Below are 22,892 nucleotides of genomic sequence, written 5' to 3' on the forward strand. Positions count from 1 at the left end.
CCAAAAAGATGGCTACAATAAAAAAGATGGACAATAACAAGTGTTGACAAAGATGTGGACAAACTGGAAACTCCACGCATTACTGGTGGAAATCTATGATAATGCACTCACTTTGGAAAACAGTTAGCACTTCTCCAAGACGTTAAGTATAGAATTACCATGTGACCCTGGAATTCTACTCCTAGGTATATACCCCAGAGAAGTGAAACACATGTCCACACAAAAACTTGTACAAGAATATTCACAGCAGCATTATTTATAACAGCTAAAAAGTAGAACCATAAATGTCTATCAAGTGATGAATGGATCAACAAAATTTAGCATATCCATACAATGGAATATTATTCATCAATAAAAAAGAATGAAGTATGATACATGTCACAACATGGGTGAACCTTGAGAACATATGCTAAGTGAAAGAATTCAGTCACAAAGTCCACATACTGTATGATTCCATTTTTATAAAATGTCTGGAACAGATAAATTCATAGGGACAGAAAGATTAGTAGTTGCAATGGCCTGGGAGGCGAGAATGGAGAGTGACAGTTAATGGTTATGGGCTTACTTTTTGGAGTGATGAAGTTATTCTAAAATTAGATAGTGGTGATGGTTGCACAACTCTGTGAATATACTAAGAAACCATTGAACTGCACATTTTAAAGTGTGAGTTTTATGATATGTGAATTATATCTCAATAAATCTATTATAGAAAAGTAGACCAATAACAAAGGAAAAAGTGTAAACTAATGCTAAAATTCTAAGTATATGACCTTTTTTTTTTTTTTAGAAATGAAAGCAACCAACTAACATTACCCAACACCAACTTTGTTTCTAGCACAATATTAAAGGGCACTGGTTCCCCAAATTTTAGATTCCATGACAGATGTTAATAAAAATTATTTATAGGGCCTGATGGCTTCACAGGTAAATTTTACCAACCATTTAAAGAAAAATTAGTCTCTATCCTTCCCAAACTATTTCAAAAAAAATTCAAGAAGAAGAAATGCTTCCAAACTAATTCTACAAAGCCTGCATTACCCTGACACCAAAACCAGACAAAGATACTACAAGAAAAGAAAATTACAGGCCAATATCTCTGGTGAAAGGAAAGACGATACAAAAATTCTCAACAAAATATTAGCAAACAAAATTCAACAATACATTAAAATACATTAAAAGGATCATACAACATGATCAAATGGGATTTGTTCCAGGGATACAAGGATGGTTCAATATCAATAAGTCAATCAATGTGACATAGCACATTAACAAAAGCAAGGATAAAAATCGTTGATCACATCAATAGATGCAGAGAAAGCATCTGACAAAATTCGACATCTATTTATGATAAAAACTCGCAAATTGAGTATAGAGGGAACATACCTCAACATAATAAAGGTTATATATGATGAATCCATAGGCAACATCATACTCAACGGTGAAAAGCTGAAAGCTTTTCCCCTAAGATCAGGCACAAGACATGGATGCCCACTTTCACCAGCTGTATTCAACACAGTCTGGGATGTCCTAGCCACAGTAATCAGACAAGAAATAAAAGGCACCCAAGTTGGAAAGGAAAAAGAAAAACTTACTATTTGCAGATAACATGAAACTATATGTAGAAAACCTTATAGACTCCACCAAAAAACTATTATAATAAATGAATTCACTAAAGTTACAGGATACAAAATTAATATTCAGATCAGTTGCATTTCTATACATTAATAACAAACTAACATAAAGAGAAATTAAGATAACAATCTCATTTACAATTGCATCAACAAAGAATAAAATACCTAAGAATAAATTTAAACAAGGACGTAAAGAACTGTATTCTAAAAACTATCTAAGACATTGAGGCAAGAAAGGAAAGACGACACAAATAAATGGAAGGATACACCATGCTCATGGATTGGAAGAATATTCTTAAGATGTTCATGCCACCAAAGCAATCTATACATTAATGCAATTCCTATAAAAATACCAATGGTGTTTTTCACAGAACTAAAACAAATAATCCTAAAATTTATATGGAACCACAAAAGACCCCAAACTGCCAAAGAAATCTTGAGAAACAACAAAGTTGGAGGCATCACACTCCCTGATTTCAAACTATACTACAAAGATATAATAACCAAAACAGTATGGTACTGTCACAAAAACAGACACACAGATCAAAGGAACAGAATAGAGAGCCCAGAAATAAACCCACACCTATATCCCTCCTACGATAAGGGAGGCAAGAATATAAAGTGGGGAAATAACAGTCTCTTCAATAAATGGTTTTGGGAAACTGGACAGATGCATGCAAAAAAAAATCAATCTGGATCACTTTTTACACTATATGCAAAAATAAACTTAAAATGTATAAAAGACTTAAATGTAAGACTTGAAACCATAAAACTCTTAGAAGAAAACATAGGCACTAAACTCTTTGGCATCAGTTTTAGCAATATTTCTTTTGGACATATCTCCCTAGGCAAGGGTAACAAAAGCAAAAATAAACAAACGAGATTACATCAAACTGAAATGTTTTTGCGCAGCAAAGGAAATCATTGACAAAATGAAAAGACAACCTACTGAATGAGAGAAGATACTTGCAAATGATGTATTTGATAAGGGGTTAATATCCAAAATATATAAGGAACTCATAAACTCAACATCAAAAAACAATCTGGTTAGAAATGGGCAGAGGACCTAAACAGGCATTTCTCCAAAAAAGACATACAGGTGGCCAACAGACATGAAAGGATGTTCAACGTCACTAATCATCTGGGAAATGCAAATTAAAACCACAATGAGATATCACCTCACACCTATTATAATGGCTATCATCAATAAATTAATAAACAAGTGTTGGTGAGAATGTGGAGAAAAGAAAACCCTCATGCACTGTTGGTAGGATTGTAAATTGGTGCAACCACTATGGAAAACAGTGTAGAGGTTCCTCAAAAAATTAAACATAGAACTACCATATGAAACAGCAATTCTACTTCTGAGCATTTATCCAAAGAAAATGAAAACACTAATTTGAAAATATATATGCACCCCGCCATGTTCACTGAAGCATATTTATATTAGCAAAGATATGGAAACAACCTGTGTCCATTAATAGATAAATGGATAAAGAAGATGTGATATTACGTATATTATATATAATACATGTATATACATACATATGTATATATATACACACATATAATATTACATCCAACATTCCTTTATTAAATTGCCTATAAATACTCAGATCCTCAAATGCCCTTGGAACCAAACTTACCATCTTACTGGTTCTCTCATTAACTAATAAGTAGAATAAAATGAGTTACGACATTGATTTTTATCTTTGTATGACAGTCATGTTTTTAGTTTTTGTAAATAACTTATTAATTTTTTAACTTTAAATTTTGATTATTAATAACATTTTTGTGTTTTGTATTAGTTTCAGGTGTACAAAACAATGTAATAGACATTTACACTCCTGACAAAGTGACAACCTCCCTCATTATTATTCAGCTTCAGGTATACATTGCAGGGGTCAGGCATCTTCTAACCTTCCAGTTATTATCACCATCATCTCTTTTTGCTTGCCATCATATTACTTTGGAATTCATCAGAACAGAACAGAACGACCACTTAATTAAATATTTGTTAAATAAATGAATTTGTAATGCCCATAAAGTATAAAGGACATACTCTCAAAGTGAATAAATTTAACTTCATTAAAAATTCATTATCCTGTCACCCATGGAAGAAGCTGAGTGTAGTATAGACAACCTGTGTGGAGAGCACCTCCATAGGAGGCTGAAGAGGAAACAAAACGCTAACTCCATTCAACTGCTCAAAAAGTATTAATCACCTAGCACATGCCAGGCTCAGTTCTAGTGACTGGAGATACCAACAGTGATCCCTCCCCCCCCACCAAAATCACTACATAGTCCTTATTTTTCTATTTTGCCATTTAAAAAGTTAACTATCATAGTCCATTGCTGTGGAATTTATTTTCAAAAGGTATAAAGTATTAATTCCCTGTAATACTAACAGTAGAGTCCTGAAAACTCATAGAAAAGAATATAGGGGAAATATTATAAATAGAGGGAATTAACTCAAAATGAATATATGAAATTCCTTATTGACTTTTCTACATTCATTTTACAAATATTTATTTAACATCTACCATGTGCTAATCATTACTGTTAGTGATTGGGATACATCAATACATCAATAAATTAAACAAAGATCCCTTGCACAAATTTCCAGTTATAAATAAGTTCTAGAAGTGTAATGGCAACTATAGTTAATACTACTGTATTATATATTTGAAAGTTGCTAAGAGAGTAGATCTTAAAAATTCTCACCATGAGAAAATAAATTTGTAATTATGTGTGGTGATGGATGTTAACTAGACTTATATGGTAAATGTTTTACAATATATGCAAATATCCAATCATTATATTTATACCTGAAACTAATATAATGTTATATATGTCAATTAGATTTGAATAAAAAAGATTCCTTACCTCATGGAGATTATATCCTACCAGGGATGGATGGAGACAGAAAATAAACAATAAAAATAATAATGTGGTCAATTATATGGTAATGTTAGAGGGTAATAAATGCTATGGGAAAAAGAAATTAGAGCGGGATAAGGAGGATTAGGAGCAGTGAGGCACGCAAGAAGTTTGGGGTTATTAAATAAGATATGGTGATAATTTGAACACAAATCTAAGGAGGGGAAAAAATGAGACAAGAGTACATGTGGGTGAGGAATACTGCAGATGAAGGGAACAACTAGAGTAAAGGCCCTCAGGCTTGCTTATTTGAGAAATGAGAATGGGAGACAATATAGCTACAGCACAGTGCATGAGGGCCAAGAGTAGTTGGAGGCAAGCTCAGAGAAATAAAGAGTGAGATCACGTGATGTCAGAGATACAAAGAGGAGCCAGACTATGTAGTGCCGTGTAAACTTTTTATCTGAGTAAAATGTGGAGCCTTGGCAGAATTTTTAGGAAAGGAGTAACATGATCTGACTTGTTTACTGTAATTGCTATATTTTGAATAGATGCCTGGGTGGAGGTAGGGCCACAGGTAGAAGCATGGAGACCTATTATGGCCTTTTTGTAGAAATCCATGTAAAAGATGATATAACTTGGACCATTATCTGGTGGTGTCGATGGGAGAAATGAATTTGAGTTTGCCATGTATATTGGACATCCAAGGTAAGCTCACAAGTAGAAAGTTGTGTATGTGAATCTTAGGTTTAGAAGAGAGGTCTGGGCTGAAGTTAAACATTTGGGAATGCTGGATACAGGAGATGGTACTTCAAGTCACCTACATTTTTGATGAAATAGATAAGACTGAGGAGATCATCAAGAGACTGAGAGTAGATAGAGACAAGGACAAAAGACTGAGCACTAAGCCCCTAGAATAATAAGAGGCTGAGAAGAATAGGAAAAATAGCAAGTTTAAAAAGATAGCAATGCAACTAGTGGTATGAGTGGTATGAAACAATTTATTCGTCTATCTCAACATGACTTCCAGGGATGATAATGACAAAGTGGCGCCATAATAAGGATGGTGATAATAAGATGGTGGTGATAAGAAAGGAAAGAAAGAATGTTATCTGAATGAATTAAAAAAGGATAAAAGGCTTAAATGTTAACAATAAACTATAAATTCCTAACTAAGCTAATTAAGAAAAAAGAAAATTAAAAATTACCAATATTTTGAATAAAAAAGGAGTTATCACTATAGATTCAACAGACATTAAAAAGATAATTAAAAATGTTATAAGCAGATTTTCTGGTCAAGATGGTGGAATAGGTAAACACTGTGCTCACCTCCTCTCAGGACCACATCAATTACAACTAAACTACAGAACAACCATTGCTGAGAATCACCTGAAGTCTAGCTGAACCAAAGTCCTATACAACTACATACATACAGAAGAAGCCACCTCAAGACTGGTAGGAGAGGCAGAGATACAGAAAAAGCTGGCCCTACATCCGCGTGTGACCATTAAAAATCAGGAGGGAAATCTTAACTGTGGAATTCCCCACCTCCCCCTGCCCGCAGAGGAGTGAGGACCCTAGCCCCACACCACTGGATCCCCAGCCCAAGGTTCAAGTACCAGGGAAGGAGGTCCCCATAACTTCTGGCTGCGAAAACTAGCAGAGATTGTGGCTGAGAGAGATGGAGGGCAGTTGCAGTCCTAGGCACTCCTCTTAAACAGCCCATGCATGGACTTGCTCGCTGACAGACTCACTCACTCTGAGCTCCAGCACTGGGGCTGCAACCAAAAAGCAGCCCCAAAAAGCACCAGGGACATACAGGGAGGAACTGAGTTGTCTGGGTTCAGGCTGAGGGCTGGAGGGGCAGCTTTCTCCTGAAGGAGGAGCTGGCAGAAGCCATTGTTTCTCCACCCTCCCTGCACATAGACACAAGCAGATGCCGTATCTGAGTCTTCATCAAACTGACTATCACCTTTTGTCTGCCCCACTCTAGTGATTCCTGGAGACCCCACCCCACCCAACTTTCAGGCACACCCAAGCTGCTTCCAGTGGCTGTTTCATACAAACAACTTGTCTTAGTTCATGCTGTAAACCTTTCATAAAATCTCTCAAAGGTTTACAAAACACAACAAACTCAAAGGGCAGACTAGGCAGGCACCAGGGCCCCACTAAAGCAAACCCTGCTATCCAGGATCAGCCCCTGCACAAGAGTTTCTCCACAGTAGTCACAGCCAGTCCTCACAACCAATCAGCTCAAGGGTCAATCCCTCCCATTGATGTGCAAATGGCAATCAAGGATCAACTACAACAGGAGGGCACACAAAATCCACACAAGGGACATACCTGGAGCACCTGACTCTGGTAACCAGTGAGACTGCATCACTGAGTCCCACAGGATACCTACTACATAAGGCTGCTCTGCTAAGACCAGGAGGCATAGCAGCTCTACCTAATACATAAAAACAAACATGAGAAGGCAGCCAAACTGAGGACTGTCCCAAATAAAAGAAAACAAAGCTCCAGAAACAGAACTAAACAAAATGGAGATAAGCAATCTACCAGACACAGAGTTCCAAACGCTAGTTATTAGGATGCTCAATGATCTCAGGGAGAACTGCAACAAAGAGATAGGAAACTAGAAATGGAGACAGAAAACGTAAAAAAGAACCAGTCAGAAATAAAGAATACAATAACAGAAATGAAGAATACATTACAGGGAATCAACAGTATATTAGATGAAGCAGACAATCAAATTAGTGATTTAGAAGATAAGGTAGCAGACAATACCCAATCAGAAAAAAGAATCCAAAAAATGAGGAGAGTTTACGGGGCTTCTGTGAACACATCAGGCATAATAACATTCACATCATAGAGATACCAGAAGGAGAAGAGAAAGAGCAAGAAATTGAAAATTGTTTGAAGAAATAATGATAGAAAATCTGGCGAAAAAAAAAGGTATAGAAGCCCAGAAGCACAGAGAGTCCCAAACAAGATGAATCCAAAGAGGCCCACACGAAGGTACACTGTTAATTAAAATGCCAAAGGTTAAAGACAAAGAGAAAATCTCAAAAGCAGCAAAAGAAAAGCAGTCAGTTACCTACAAGGGAGCTGCCATTAGACCGTCAGCTGATTTCTCAACAGAAACTTTGCAGGCCAGAAAGGATTGACAGGAAATATTCAAAGTGATGAAAAGCAAAGACCTACAGCCCAAATTGGAAAGCTACTCAGCAACGCTATCACTTAGAATCGAAGGACAGATAAAAAGCTTCCCAGACAAGAAAAAGCTAAAGGAGTTCATCACCACCAAACCAGCATTACAAGAAATGTTAAGGGGAAGGGGGGAGTGGCCAGATGGCTCAGTTGGTTAGAATGCGAGCTCTCAACAACAGGGTTGCCTGTTCGATTCCCACATGGGCCAGGGAGCTGTGCCCTCCACAACCAGATTAAAGACAATGAGCTGCCACAAAGCTTCCAGAGGGGCAGCCAGATGGCTCAGTTGGTTAGGAGCACGAGCTCTTAACAACAAGGTTGCCGGTTCAATTCCCACATGGGATGGTGGGCTGCGCCCCCTGCAACTAAAGATTGAAAACGGCGACTGGACTTGGAGCTGAGCTGTGCCCTCCACAACTAGATTGGAAAACAACGACTTGGAGCTGATGGGCCCTGGAGAAACACACTGTTCCCCAATATTCCCCCAATAAAATTTACTAAAGAAAAAAAAAGAATCAAGTCCAAGCATTTAAAATAAATTAAATAATTAAAAAAAAAGAAATGTTAAGGGGACTCCTTTAAGAAGAAGTAGGAAAAAAAAGATAAAAAAGATGAATAATGCAATACCCTTGCATTATATAATGTAATACACACAGACTGAAAATAAAGGGATAGAAAAAGGTATTTCGTGAAAATGGGAATGAAAAGAAAAAAAGCTGGGTTAGCAACTTATACCAGACATAACAGACTTTAAAACAAAGGCTATAACAAGAGACCGAAGAACCCAACAATTCCACTTCTGGATATTTATCCAAAGAAATTCAAAATAATACATGAGGGGACAGGTATATCCATATGTTCATTGCAGCATTATTTACAATGGCCAAGATATGGAGGCAACCTGGGTGTGCATCAACGGATGAATGGATAAAGAAGAGGTGGTATATGTATACAATAGAATACTACTCAGCCATTTAAGAAAATTAAATTTTGCCATCTGTAACAATGGGGACATACCATGAGAGTATTAGTCTAAGTAAAATAAGTCAGAGAAAGACAAATACCATATGATTTCACTTACATGTGGCATCTAAGAAGCAAAATAAACAAGCAAACAAAACAGAAACTCAGATTCAGAAAACATTTTGATGGTTGCCAGATGGAATGTGGGTTTGGGGGATGCGTGAAAAAGTGGGAGGGATTCAGAACTACAAATTGGTACTTATAAAATAGTCATGGGGATGTAAAGTATCGCATAAGGAATATAGTTAAAAATACTGCAATAACTATGGTGTCAGATGGGTACTAGATTTATCGGGGTGATCACTTCGTGAGTTATATAAATGTCTAATCATTATGTTGTATACCTGAAATTAATATAATATTGTATGTCATTTATAATTGAAAAGTAAAAAATTATTAAATGAAAAGAAAAATCAGACAGCTCATGGAATTTCAGACTGCTAGACGCAGACAGAACAATGCTCAAAATCCCATTACAGAGTTTGTACTCTGAGCATGTACTCTGACAGTGGTGGAAACTTGGCACTACAATTAGAACCAGTGTCACTACTGCCTTGGGAAGTTGGATGCAATGCTAACTGTCACAAAAACTGTTATTATCCTCTCTTTATAAACGAGGTGACTGAGGCACAAGAGGCTATATATCTTGCCCAAGATATGCCACTACCAAACACAGAACTGTGATATAAACCTAGGTAGTGTGACTCCAAAACTTTCTCAACTAACTGTTACCCTGTGCTGCTGCTCTTAGTACAAGCTAATTGGTCTGTCTTAGTTATTTTTTTCACCCTCTTTATAGCATTGTAGCTAGTCAGTATAGTCTATTATTTTGTCAAGAGATGTTCTATGAAGAAATTGATTTCGATGACATCATCAGGAAAGAATGAAGCACAAATTGAGTAATAGACCAAGTGTTCTGGATTCAACTTTGGTCTTGCTTCCAAATCTCTCTATTTCTCTTCATTGGCACTTGATGATGTGAATAGTTCTACCAGGGTTTTCTAAAATATCATTAACTGTGTTTATACCTTAAAAACTTTTATCTGCTCCATTACTGTAGAGCACATAGTAATAGTAGGATTATCTTTCGGTTGTTCTTCAATTTTCTCTTCTCCCAGAGATCGTCTTTTTGCTGCCTTTCTTTGTTCTTGTATTTCCTTCTTTTGCTTCATTTGGAAAAATTTCAGTGTCTTAAAAATCTCTCGGGAAAATTCATCTACATCAGCTTCCATGCTTTCTCCATTAAGGTCCAAAAACCCTCCATCCATCCACCTAAATTGAGAAAAAAAAAATTAAACTAAGAGACTCTGGAGTTTAAAGGGGCTTTAGAGATTCTTTAGGCTAGGTCTCTCATTTCACAAGAGAAACAATTGAGAGCAAGAGTAGTTAAAATCACAGATAGAGCAGATAGTAGAGAGACAAGATTAAAACAATAATTTCAACTATGCTGCATGGCTAAAAATATGCATCAGACTGGATGTAAATGGACATAAATGGTTGTAAATGGATGACTAACAGTACCAAATAAAATGTAAATGGATGACTAACAGTACCAAATAAAATGACTCCGTATTTTTGATGTGAACATTAGTCAGATTTGACTCCATATTTTTGATGTGAACATTAGTTAGATTAATTAATTACATAAAAAATGAATCAACTCTGAAAAACCCAAATGATACTTTTAGGTACTATATTACTAAGCTGAGGTGATACCTTAGAAATATTTGATGCTTCTCCTATATGCTACTGGGTTCTCTTTCAAATGAGCAGATAAGTCCTACTTTAAACACTTAGCCAACAACACCAAAAAGTCAATATACATTCATTTTAGAATCTTTTCACATCATTTGCTTAATTTTTATTACATTACCAAAAATTACCGTTTTTCTGTTCGTTGCCACTTCAAAACTAAATTAAAAAACTTTTGATAGGGCTCAATGGTAACTTTTAATTTATCCAGTTCAGGATATTTTGTCAATTCCCATTTGAAAAGTTCCTCTTCTTTATTAATAAACTGAACTGCTTCTTCAGATTCCTGAATACGTTTCTGTAGTTGTCTTACATCGGTGACATACTGAAAGCAAATAATTTCTTATCTCAAAAAATATCCAAGTAATGTTATAAAAATAAGATTACATGATACTGCATTGGCTATGTCCTTGCATTTATATAACAACTTTAAATATCAGCTTCACAACATTACTATGATAGAGAGCAAAAAAGTATGGCTATATCTTAGAAAATTAAGTCACACAAAAAATCACATAAATAGTACCAGTTCCAGCCTAAGAGTCAGGCCCCTGTTTGCCATAGTAAGCACATGTTTTTCTATATTTTTAAATGTATGTAAACATGCCCTATTTTACTCTGTGAGCCAGCCATAACTACTGTCTTACATATTTATCAGACCTGATGCATGTGGTCCAGTTCTGCAAATTCTGTAAATTCTTCCATGCGGCGTGATTCCTTTTCTATTTCCAAGATTAGTTTCTCTCTCTTGACTAGGAGCTCATTTTCTTTTTTATGTTTAGCATTTTCAATGAGCTTTTAAAAAGACAATATAATCATGTTAATTATTTTGTTACAAAGGAATTATCAAATAAAAAATCTGAATGCTTTGTATAATAATAAAAACCATTACAGAAGTAAAAATGAGTGCAAAAATAAAACATTGACTGACACTAAAATGCAAAAACTAGTAAACTACACAAACAATTTTTCCTAGATCTCCAAAGTGACTGTAACAACTTTTATTTATTAATCAGATATTTTAACTAACAGATTCTGAGATAACAACAAAAGCTACCATTTACTGAGCAAGTGCTATGTATCAAGAACTATTAAACACCTTACCTACATTTCAGAGATGAAGAAATTTAGGCTTATATAGGTCAAGAGGCATGTCCAATGTCATAAAATCATAAAAGTCAAAATTTGGATTAGAACTTTGGTTTATCTGACTTAAGTCCATGCTTTAAACTACTATACCATTTTTCATCCAAATTTAGGAGAAATTGGCTTACATTAGGACTTTTTCAAAACCTAAACTAAGTCTGATACAAAATCCTGATTCTGCTACTTCTTATCTCTGTGATATTGGGCAAGTTATTTAATTTCTCTGAGACATTTTTCTCATCTATAAAATGGGAAAAATAAGACTACCTGGGATTTTTGTATTAAATGGTTTAATAAATGGAAAACAGTGCAGTGATTACTATTATTATTATTATCATCAACTTATATAATAGTTCTGACTTCTTTAACTTTAGCCCCACTTCTTACCAGATCCTGTGAGTTAAGCCTAACACCCTGTCTTAAACCTGCAGGGCCATAAATGTTGCTAGCCCCAAACTCATATTGACAGTTACTTTTTAAAGATAGATGGCAAGTATGCATGAAAATTAAATAAACAGTGTGCTTAAAATGTCAATGTCAGAATATAAAATTCATGCTTAAAAATACATTTACCTCATCATTTTCATCAAAGATGGGATTAATTTTCCAAGGCCACATAAGGACAGTTGAATTTAAAATTAAATCTTCTTGAGGAAATAGAAATACATCTAAAAAGTAAATCATTCGGCGTTTGGATTCCTACAAAAGAAACTCTATATATAATACACCATATAGAAAATCTAAGGCAATATGAAACAGAGAGCCAATAACAATTTCTAATACTCTTTCAAATTTCAATTTGACTCAGATTGTTAACTGATAATTCATATCACCCAAATCACATGGGTATTTCAGTAGCTCTAGGATTTTCTATTTGCCTTCATACCACACAACTGTAAATTTCTATACTGAAAATAAAGCTCTTAAAAAGTTTTTACTTGCAACTGATTTGACATAAAGATACTCTTGGTCTTCCTTGAATATGACTGAAAAAGGTAATCAAATATGCAGCTTTTGTTCAAGAAGATTTTACTTTTGATTTTAAAGGATTTTATATTTTTTATTCTTATTTTGAATCTTTGATGACAAAGATTTTAGCATCTCTAATTTTGTTTTGCATCTTAAATGACATTACCACCTTTTTACCTACCATTAATATACAGCAATTGTCCAGAAAGACTGTAGGGGTGAATGGCAAAGGAAAAAAAACTTGGAAGTCCATTAGTTTTACCTGAGTAGAGAAGTTGAATATCTTTACCTCCTATAGTATTCATTGATCCATATGCAGTGCTGTAATTTTTAAGAACTGAAATAGAGACTCAAAGGCTAATTTGAGGTTTTTAGTTTGAGATATAATATGATGTATAGGTATATAATATACATATATATATATAAGTGCAAATATATATGTATTGTATTGCATGTAGAGATATAACCTTAATAAAGTCATTCGTGTAATTAATTGTATTAATAAAGGAAAAAAGTGTTTGATCATCTCAATAAATGAAGAAAAGTATTTGATAAAATTCAACATCCATTCATAATATTTTTAAAAAACATACTTAATGTAAGAGACCTTAGTAATCTAATAAAGGTACCTATAAAAAAAACCTACAGGAAATGTCATACGTAATCGTAAAATCTTAAAAGCTCTCCCTTTGAGCTTGGGATCAAGATGACTGCTATTCAACATTGTACTAGAAGTCCTAACCAGTCCATTAGCAAAGAAAATAAAAGTTTTGGAAATGTATATCTGATGAGGACAAAACCAAACTCTTATTATTTGCAAGTTATATAATTGTATATGTAGACATTCCAAAAGAATCTTCAGATAAACTTTTAAAATGTAAAAGATAAATAAATAATATATAAAAATTTTAAAGAAAAAATTTTTAGTTAAAATGTCCACACTACCTAAGGCAATATATAGATTCAATGCAATCCCTATCAAACTATCAATGATATTTTTCACAGAACTGAAACAAATAGTCCTAAAATTTATATGGAACCATATAAGACCCCGAGTACCCACGGCAATCTTGAGAAATAAGAACAAAGTGGGAGGTATCACGCTACCTGACATCAAATCATACTACAAGTCTATAGCAATAAAAACAGCATGGTATTGGCATAAAAACAGACACATAGATCAATGGAACAGAAGAGAGAGTCCAGAAATAAATCCAAGCCTGTATGGTCATTTATTCTATGACAATGGAAGCAAGAATTTACATTGGGGTAAAGACAGTCTATTTAATAATGGTGCTGGGAAAACTGGACAGATACATGCAAAAAAGTGAAACTGGACCACTTGCTTACGCCATATACAAGAATAAATTCAAAGTTGATTAAAGACTTAAATGTATTACCCGAAATCATAAAACTCCTAGAAGAAAATATAGAGTGTAAATTCACAGACACTACCCTTAGTAATATGTTTACTGATATATCCACTCGGGCAAGGGAAGCAAAAGAAAAAATAAATATGTGAGACTGCATAAAACTAAAAAGTCTTTTCATAACAAAGGAAACCATCAATAAAACAAAAAGGCATCCTATTGAATGGGAGAAGATATTTGCCAATGATACATCTGATAAAGAGTTAATATCCAAAATTTAATTTAAAAAACAACTTATATAACTCAACACCAAAAAAACAAACAACTCAATTAAAAAATGGGCAGAAGACATGAAGAGGTATTTCTCTAAAGAGGACATACAGATGGCCAACAGACATGAAAAAATGCTCAATGTCACTAATCATTAGAGAAATGCAAATTAAAACCATAATGAGATACCACCTCATTATGACTCCGGTCAGAATGGCTATCATCAATAAATCAACAAACAACAGGTGCTGGCAGGATGTGGAGAAAGGGAATCCTCATGCACTGTTGGTAGAAATGTGGATTGGTGCAGCCAATATGGAAAACAGTATGGAGGTACCTCAAAAAATTGAAAATGTAACTACCTTATGGAACTACCAGCAATTCCACTCCTGGGTATCTATCCAAAGGAATCCAAAACAGTAATTCAAAAAAATATATACACCCCTATGTTTATTGCAGCGCTATTCACAATAGCCACGAGATGGAAACAACCGAAATGCCCATCAATCAACGATTGGATAAAGAAACTGTGGTACATTTATACAATGGAGAATTACTTGACCATAAAAAAGAATGAAATCTTACCATTTGCAACAACATAATGGACCTAGAGAATATTACGCTAAGTGAAATAAATCAGACTGAGAAAGACAAATACTATATGATCTCACTTATATGTGGGAATCTAAAGAACAGAATAAATGAGCAAACAAAACAGAAATAGACTCAGAGATACAGAGAAAAAACTGATGGTTGCTAGATGGGGGGCATGGGGGAGAAGATGAAGGGATTAGAAAGTGCAAATTAGTAGTCACAATATAGTCACAGGGATATGAAATACAGTATGGGGAATATAATCAATAATGTTGTAAAGATTATGTAAGGTGTCAGATGGGCACTGGAGTTACCAGTGGGATCACTTCATAGACTGTGTAGATGCCTAACCAATGTGCTATATACATCTGAGGCTGAAGTAGAATAATATTGAATGTCAACTATAATTAAATTTTATATATATATATGTATGTGTGCGTGTGTGTGTGTGTGTGTGTGTGTGTTTGTATATATATATTCCCCCCCACGGGATTTGGGGTACAGAATAGGGAAGATAGTCATTGGTATTGTAACAGTTATATACAATGTTATACAATGTTAGAGGGGTAGTAGATTGGGAGGTGTTACCAGTTTGTGAGGGGTGTAAATGTCTAACTATTACATTGCTTTGTACACCTGAAACTAATAAAAAAAAAATAAAAAATAAAAATTTTAATTAAGAAAAAATTTAGAGATTGATATAAATTTTATATAAAACAAGTTTTATATTATATTATAGCCCAAAGTATAAAATAAATATCCATGAGTCCATACTGGCATAAATAAATGATTGAATAAATTAGTAAGTGTGGGGGAGAAGAGACAAATCTCCCATGCAGAAGAATTCCAAATAAGTGACGTAGGTACTCCATTCTAAGGGAGGAGAACATAACTCCCCAGTTCTTAAGTATGGGCAGCATATAGTAACTTCCTTCCAAAGAGGACAGTATAGAAAGGGGGAGAAAAAGAGTGGAGAGACCGATAAACGCTAACTACTTCAGCCTGGTGATCAAGGTCAACATCAATTATGGTAAGTCATGTTGATAATACACACCCTTGATATCATGTGATGGAAAAGGCACTTTACTTTTGTGATCCTTCTCCCAAAACTCTACCCTACTCTAATCATGAGAATAACATCAGATAAATTCCAACTTCTTAAAACTTGCAAGGTCATCAAAAACAAGGAAAGTCTAAGAAACTGTCAGAGACAAGAGGAGCCTAAGGAGACATGGTAACTGGTAATAATGGTAATAATGTGATATCTTAGATAGGTTCCTAGAATAGAAAAAGGACATTAAGTAAAAACTAAGGAAATCTTAATAAGCTGTGGAGTTTAGTTAATAATGTAATCAATATTGGTTTATTAATTGTAACAAATGTTCCATACTAATGTAAGATGTTAATGAGAAAGCAGTGTGTGTATGGGTGTGCACATAATATGGGAACTCTCTGTACTATCTGCTCGATTTTTCTGTAAATCTAAAACTGTTCAAAAAAATAAAGTCTAATAATTACATAAATTAATTGTATTTCTGTATTCAAGTAATAAAAAGATGAAAAAGTTTAAACTATAATTTAATATAACATTAAAAGATATTAAGTACCTGAAAATATATCTAACAAAAGATGTGCAAAACCTCTACAGAGAAAATTGTGAAATATTAACAGATATTAAAGAAGAGGTGAATAAATGTTTATCATGATTTGGAAGACTCTATATTGTACATGTCCTCATTCTCTCCATTTTTTAATGCACTTCTAATCAAAATCCCAACAGATTTTTGTGGGATGTGAAAAACTGATTCTAAAATTTATGTAAGAAAGAAGCGAATTCTCTAAGCTTATTATCAATTTGATGCAATCTCAATCAAAATCCCAAAAAGTTATTTTATGGAATATGATAAGCTAAGTCTAAAATTTGTATGAAAATGCTAAAGGGCCAAGAATAAGAAAGAAACTTGATAGAGGCAGAGGACATGCTCTACCAGATATCAATTTATTATTGTTATTATATTTAACCTGTTCTAATTAAGTCAGTGTGTTACTGATACAAGGATAGATAAAAAGGCCAATGGAACACAATAGAATGTTTTAAAACAGATCCGTACATATATGGACACTTGATATTTGATAAAGGTGGCATTGCAGAGCAGTGAGGAAAGGGTAGTCTCTTCAATAAATACATAAGTGCTTATATATATGGAAAAATAATTAAATTGGACCTCACACCGTTCACAAAAATAAAATTCCAGAAGAACTGAAAACCCAAGCCTGAAAGGCAAAACTAAACGGCTTTCTAGGAAAGGATACAAAAAAAAAAAAAAAAAGAAAAAAGCTTGATGACCCTGTGTAGGAAAAATTTTCTTAAACAAGACACTAGCTATAAAATAAAAGATTGCTCTACTTGATTGCATTTAAATTAAGAAGTTACAATAGCCAAGATATGGAATCAACCAAGTATCCATCAATAGATGAATGGATAAAGGAATTATTTATATATATATATATATATATATATATATATATATATATATATATATACATACATATATATATAATGGAATATTATTCAGTCATAAAAAAGAATGAAATCTTGCCATCTGCAACCACATGGATGAACTTAGAGGGTATTATGCTAAGTGAAATAAGTTAGACACAGAAAGACAAATACTACATGATTTCACTTATATGTGGAATCTGAAAAACAAAATAAATGGACAAACAAAACAGCAACAAATTCATTGATACAGAGAGAACATTTTGACAGTTGCCAGATGGGAGGGATGTTGGGGACATGGGTGAAAAGGGGGAAGGGATTAAGAAGTACAAATTGGTAGTTATAAAAGTCATGGGGATGTAAAGTACAGAATAGGGAATATAGTTAATAATATTGTAATAACTATGTATGGTGTCAGATGGGCATTAGATTTATCAGGGTGATCACTTCATAAATTATATAAATGTTTAATCACTATGTTGTACACCTGAAACTAATATAATATTGTATGTCAAATGTAATTGAAAAATAAAAAACTATTAAAAATAAATAAAATTAGTAACTTCTATTCATCAAAAACACCAGTAAAAAGTAAAATTACAGGGTTAAGAAGGGATACTTATCAATAACATATGCAAAACTATTACACTGAATTATATACTTAAAATGGTTAAGATGTTAACTTTTGTTATATTTTACCTGCTATGGATTTTTTTTTTAAATCTATTACAAATAAACAGGAAAAAGACATAATGATTGAAAAGAAAAGTGGGCAAAAGACATGTACTGGCAGTTCACAGAAGGACACTAAATGATCAATAAGCATATGAAAAGTGTTCAAATTCACCTCTTTACAAGAAAATATAAATTAAAAATACAGTGACCACCATCCAACAAAGTGGCAAAATGTTCAATATCTCACAATACGAAATATGGGTAAAGATGTAAAATAATAGGACTGTTATACACTGCTGATAGGAGTATAAAATTGGAAAGAGTTTTGCCTTAGCTAGTAAGCTTGAAAATAAGTATATGTTATAACACACACATGAACATATGCACCAGGATACATGTATAGAAATGTTCCCAGCAGCATTGCTATTAATAGCAAAATAGAAACAACCCAAATTTTAGAACAAAAAATTAAAATAATAAATATTGTATAGTTACAGAATATGGTTACTAGACAGCAATGAAAATAAAGTTAAGGAACAACAACATTACTAACATAATGTTGACAAGATACAAAAGAAAAGAAACAGTATGATTCTATTTATATAATAATCAAAATGAGACAAAAGTTAGCTATACTGATTAGGAATGCATATTTAGATAATAAAACTATAAAGAAGAGCAAGGAAGTGATTAAAAGTCAGGATAGTGTTCACATCCAGAAAAAGACAGATTGTGATGGGCTTCTGGGGCATTGGTTAGGTTCTATTTCTTTCCCTGGGTGATAATTCATGGGTCTTTATAACATTTTAAATTGTACAATTTATTTTTATGCAATTTTTATATATGTTATCTTTCATATTTTTAAACAAAATAATTAGAGTACAATATAGTGAATAGGTATATAGTCCTGTGCTGGAGAAGGCATATGTATAATACTAAATGGAGAAACTATAAAAGAAAAAAAAATTTAATCTATTTTGTTTAAAGATGCACATGTAGTTTGTGGAACTTAAGGAAAACATATATATGATTACTGTAGAAACCAACCTGAAACCTCTAGGGGAGAGAAGGAGATAGTAGTTATGATCAGAAAGTCACATGCAAATGACGTCATAGGAATGGCGGCAGTGAGGTGGGCTTCTTGAGTTCTCCTTCGGAACTTACACAAACTGAACGCCTACAACCCAGCAAAGGACTCTGCTCATCACACAGAACAGGTAAGAGATTCCTAGGAGGATTACTTGAAGGTGGGCAAACTGGGCGAGCAAGGGAAGAGGGAAGGGAGCCAGGGGAAGAGGGAAGAGAGTCGAGTGGAGCCTCGGCCCACATCTGCAGCCGCAGAGACGCAGCTGGGCTGGGAGAGAGAGGACCCCTCCACCCCCAGGCCCCACCCTTTCTGGCCTGCGGGAAGAATGTGGCACTGCTGGGCTGGGAGACAAAGGACCCCTCCACCCCCAGGCCCTACCTTTTCTGGCCTATGGGAAGAGTGTGGCACTGCTGGGCTGGGAGACAAAGGACCCCTCCACCCCCAAGCCCCACCTTTTCTGGCCTGCCTAGGGCAGGGCAATTATAACTTCAGAGACACTCCCAGGGATCAGCAGTAGGCCACAGACGCAGCTCTGGGCTATCAGCTGCTCAGAAATATTTCTCTCTCTCTCTCTCTCTCTCTCTCTCTCTCTCTCTCTCTCTCTCTCTCTCTCTCTCTTCCTCTCTCCCCCTCTCCCTCTCCCTCTCTCCCTCCCCCCCCTCTCTCCCCTCTCTCTCTCTCTCTCTCTCTCTCTCTCTCTCTCTCTCTCTCTCTCCACACACACACACACACACCCCCTCCCCCCCCCCCACCCCAAGACTCAGGAGACCTGGATAAATGCCTGGCTGTGTTACTCTCAGTGCACACATGTGCAGGCAAGAGCAGAAACTGCACTGACTTTGTAAAAACTACCATCCAGACCCCATAGCCCCACTCATCTAAATCTGCATTCCCAAGGTCACTCTGGGCACCAGGTGACCGGCTCTGCCTGCACAAAATGCAGAGCATTCTTTGTACAGCAGAGGACAACCTGGAGATTACTTGGTTGGCTTAAGCCAAGGCTGGGGCTGCTTTTTTTGTTTTGTTTTGTTTTTATATCTTTGATATTTTTGCCTGTGTTGAGTGTGGGTTATCGGTTGTTTTTACATGTGAATGTATTTGGTTTTTTCTTTGTTGTTGTTTTTGTCGTGCTTGGTGATTTGCTCTGTTCTGAAATTGCTTTACACCAGGGCCCAATTCAAGAAATTCAACACACCCCGAGGCCAACTCCAGACCAAACCAGAGTACTACCGGGTTTGTAGTGACACACTCAGAGGGAATTCTCTACAGGCACAAGAGCCCTTAGGGGCCAAGCCTCATTTGAGCGGTCAACCCTCACACAGCAGATCATTCACTGTGGGTGGAGCCAAGTCTCACTAGTCAGCCTAGGAGTCAATCTCACCTACTGACAAGCCAAAAGCAATCAAAGCTCAGCTTTAACAGGACAATATACATAACACAAGAGTCATCTTTGGGGCACACGCACAGGAGAATAGGGAAAGTCAAATATAAAGGACACATACTACAAATAAGATAATCCAGCAAAACCAAGAACCCTAGGGGATCTACCTAATACATCAAAGCAAACACAGAGTCAGCCAGAATGGGGAAACAAAGAAACATGTCCCAAATAAAAGAACAGAAGAAGCCTCCAGAATTGGAACCAAATGAAATAGAGGTAACCAACCTATCAGAGACAGAGTTCAGTACACTGATGATAAGAATGTTTAAGGAGCTTAGAGACGACATAAAGAGGGATGTAGAAATCATAACGAACAACCAGTTAGAACTAAAGAATACAATTACTGAAATAAAGAACACACTTGAAGGAACTACCAGCAAGTTAAATGAGGCAGAGGATCATCGAGTCAGCGACTTAGAAGACAAGTTAGTAGAGAACACCCAAACGGAACAAAAAGAAAAAAGAATTAAAAACAATGAAGATGGTTTAAGAGACCTCTGGCATAACACCAGACGCAACAACATGCGCATCATAGGAATACCAGAAGGTGAAGAGAGGGAGCAAGGGATCAAGAACATATTTGAAGTAATAATGTCTGAAAACTTCCCTAACCTGGTGAAGAAAACCGATATACAAGCCCAGAAAGTGCAAAGAGTTCCAACCAGGAGAAACCCAAACAGGTCCACACCAAGACACATTATAGTTAAAATGGCAAAGGTTAAAGACAAAGAGAGAATCCTAAAAGCAGCAAGAAAAAGACAGCGGGTTACATACAAGGGAACTCCTATAAGATTATAAAATGACTTTCCTACAGAAATATTGCAGGCCAGGAGGGAGTGGAAGGAGGTACTCAAAGTGATGGAAAACAAAGGCCTACAACCTAGATTGCTTTATCCAGCCAGGCTATCATTTAAAATTGAAAGAGAGATAAAGAGCTTCCCAGAAAAGAAGAAGCTAAAGAAATTTATTGCCAGAATGTCACATGCAGAGTACTTCTGGATGCTGGCAATATCATATTTCTTGACCTGGGTGGTGGCAATATAGGTGCTTACATTATTAACTATTTGTTTAACTATATGTTTTACACATTTTTAATATATTTCTCATATTTCACAATAAAAAAACTTTTAAAATACACAAATTAAAAGATACCTTAATCCTTAAAACCAAGTCTTGAATTCTTACTGTCCGGGCTTTTTCCACATAAGATACCAGATCCATCATCTCTTCTGTTGTTTCTGGGACTTTTAATGCATGCTCTTTAATTGCTTCAAATTCACTGCAAATACTGACATAATACTTTGCGTTACTATAGTTATGGTAATTAATGCTGTACCATACTCAATAAGTGTGTGTTATTATGATTACTATAAAATAGAAACTGTGATATCCTAAAAATAATTGGTTAATTCACTAAGATATGTTAAAATATTTAAGCATAACATCTGATAAAACTCAGCATACATCATACATCTATAAAATTAAGGTAATATTTTCGTGTAAAAATTATGGTATATTTATTTTTTTTACTGATCTCTTCAACTCTCTTGAATACCCAAATAAGCAGTGTAACATAGAATGTACACTGGATCAGGTAGCCCTAAATCCAAGTCCTGCCTCAGCTGTTACTAGCTTCGTGAACTTAAGCAAATCTCTGAGTTTAGTTTCCATACCTATAAAGTGAAATTATTAACATTCATCTTGGCACATTGTTGTAATACAATAATGAATGTAAAAGAGGCAAATATATAGCACAGCACAGTATCGTTTACTGGTAACTATAATTGTTAGTATAATCATTAGTTATTATTATTAGTGCCTCTTGTGAATAATGGCAGTATAGCAGGTAAAAAGATCAAACCTCGGTACACATTTTTTTAAATCTACAAATCTCTTAGAGTATCTTATATATGTAAGTATAAACATCATATAGCCATCCTTCAACTAAATATACATTCCATAGAACTTATTCCCTGTGCTTTGCAATATCTGTATTGTCATGCCAATATCAGAAAAACCTCATGCAAAAACAAAGTATAAACGAGGTAAGTGGTTTAAAAAATAAATTTAGTTCATGTAGCTATTTTATTTCTATTGTGTGGTAATTATACCTTGTCATTCATTCATTTAATAAATAATTGAGTAAATACAATATGCTAAGCAAAGTTCTAAGCAATGGAGATACAGCAGCAAACAGATCAAGTCCCTTCCCTTATAAAGCTTACATTCAAGCTGAGAAACAAAAGCACATAAATACATCACACAATGTGACGTAGTAAAAAAATGCTATGAAGAAAAATAAAGCAAGGTAAAGCGATAAAGGATGATGGAGTGTAGAGAAAGG

At 34.8% G+C, this 22,892-nt stretch overlaps 1 protein-coding gene across 1 annotated transcript in view; it reads right to left on the minus strand.

The window, feature by feature from the left end:
- Positions 1-22,892, minus strand: part of DNAH12 (dynein axonemal heavy chain 12) — a 190,131-nt gene that overhangs the window by 138,369 nt on the left and 28,870 nt on the right. Inside the window, exons 13-17 of the mRNA XM_033131749.1 lie at positions 21,701-21,836; positions 12,216-12,341; positions 11,157-11,291; positions 10,628-10,821; positions 9,773-10,016 (exon numbers count right to left, since the gene is read on the minus strand). Coding sequence (XP_032987640.1) covers positions 9,773-10,016; positions 10,628-10,821; positions 11,157-11,291; positions 12,216-12,341; positions 21,701-21,836 — 835 coding nt within the window. The remainder of the gene's footprint in view (positions 1-9,772; positions 10,017-10,627; positions 10,822-11,156; positions 11,292-12,215; positions 12,342-21,700; positions 21,837-22,892) is intronic.

The sequence above is a fragment of the Rhinolophus ferrumequinum genome, chromosome 17, assembly GCF_004115265.2.
Source record: "Rhinolophus ferrumequinum isolate MPI-CBG mRhiFer1 chromosome 17, mRhiFer1_v1.p, whole genome shotgun sequence".
Taxonomy (NCBI): domain Eukaryota; kingdom Metazoa; phylum Chordata; class Mammalia; order Chiroptera; family Rhinolophidae; genus Rhinolophus; species Rhinolophus ferrumequinum.